This window comes from Eurypyga helias, unplaced genomic scaffold (assembly GCF_000690775.1).
Source record: "Eurypyga helias isolate BGI_N326 unplaced genomic scaffold, ASM69077v1 scaffold38079, whole genome shotgun sequence".
Classification (NCBI taxonomy): domain Eukaryota; kingdom Metazoa; phylum Chordata; class Aves; order Eurypygiformes; family Eurypygidae; genus Eurypyga; species Eurypyga helias.
The window spans coordinates 1-1,037 of NW_010270758.1; the positions used below are offsets into that span (position 1 = coordinate 1).

Consider the following 1,037-nt stretch of genomic DNA (forward strand, 5'->3'; position numbering starts at 1 on the left):
GGGGTCTCTGCCAGCGCTGCCATGGGGAGCCGTGGGGCCGGCAGTCCTGCCCCATCCCCAACCCAGCATCGTCTCTCCTCCACGCTGCTGTGGGGGATTGTTTTGCTGCAGGAGAGCCCTGGGAGGGGGGTGCAGGGGTGTTCCTCCACACTCGGTGAGGCTGGTTTCACCCGTGGCAGGGGCCGGGCAGGGTGCGAGGGCCGAGCGGGCGGGAGGCAGGTCCACGCCAGCGTGTAACTGGCAGGGGACAGATGAGGGAATCGCTTCCTCCTCTGCCCCAGCTGCAGGTTCACGCTGCCAAACTGCTTCCCAGAGAAGGCAGTTCCGCACGGCACGGCCCCAGGCCGTCCAGCCACCACTTACAGGGCTATTTTTAAACGCTGTCTGTCTGCTCCAAACCTCAGGCTTGCCGAGTGCCAGGCAGAGCTCAGACCCCGCTCAGCACAGGATCTAAATCCCCAGCGCAGCGAGAGCTCTCCTTGCCAGGAGCTGCTGCAGGGCGGTATGGTGCTCTGGGGGCATGAATTCTGCAGATGCCAAGAGCTCTTCCCAAATGGGAACAGCCATCCCTGAAGCCCTCCTGGGTCTGGGGACAGGGCGAGTCGGGAGAACTCCTACCTGCTCTTGTCTGCCTGTGCTTGGGGGTGGCAAAGCGGTCCCACTGAGCAACGATGATGGCGGAGATGCCCAGGACACAGACGATGGAGAGGTAGATGAGCCTTGGCTGTGGGGAGCAGTAGAACGAGTAGTAGAGCCACGGCACAAAGCTCCCCATGATCAGCAGTGCAATTCCTGAATAATCCAACCTGCAGCCAGGGGGCAAGGACAAAGAGTCACAGGTCAGCCCCAGAACCCCCCCGCCCCTCCTTGCGTCCTCTTGGTACCCGCCAGCCCGCCCGCACCCGAGCAGCGTCACCGGCCCCGCGGGCAAAGCCGAGCGTCCCGAGAGGGGAGAGGGGCTGCGCCCTGGTCTCACTGGCAGGACAAAGGGCCTGGGCAGGTACGTGCCGCTGGGGATGGCAGCTGAGCTCGGCAGG

At 64.4% G+C, this 1,037-nt stretch overlaps 1 protein-coding gene across 1 annotated transcript in view; it reads right to left on the minus strand.

The window, feature by feature from the left end:
- Window positions 1–427: 427 nt before the first annotated feature.
- LOC104514798 (adiponectin receptor protein 1-like) overlaps window positions 428–1,037 on the minus strand; it is a 3,282-nt gene continuing 2,672 nt past the window's right edge. Inside the window, exon 4 of the mRNA XM_010158569.1 lies at window positions 428–806. Within this exon, the coding sequence (XP_010156871.1) occupies window positions 428–806 (379 nt within the window). The remainder of the gene's footprint in view (window positions 807–1,037) is intronic.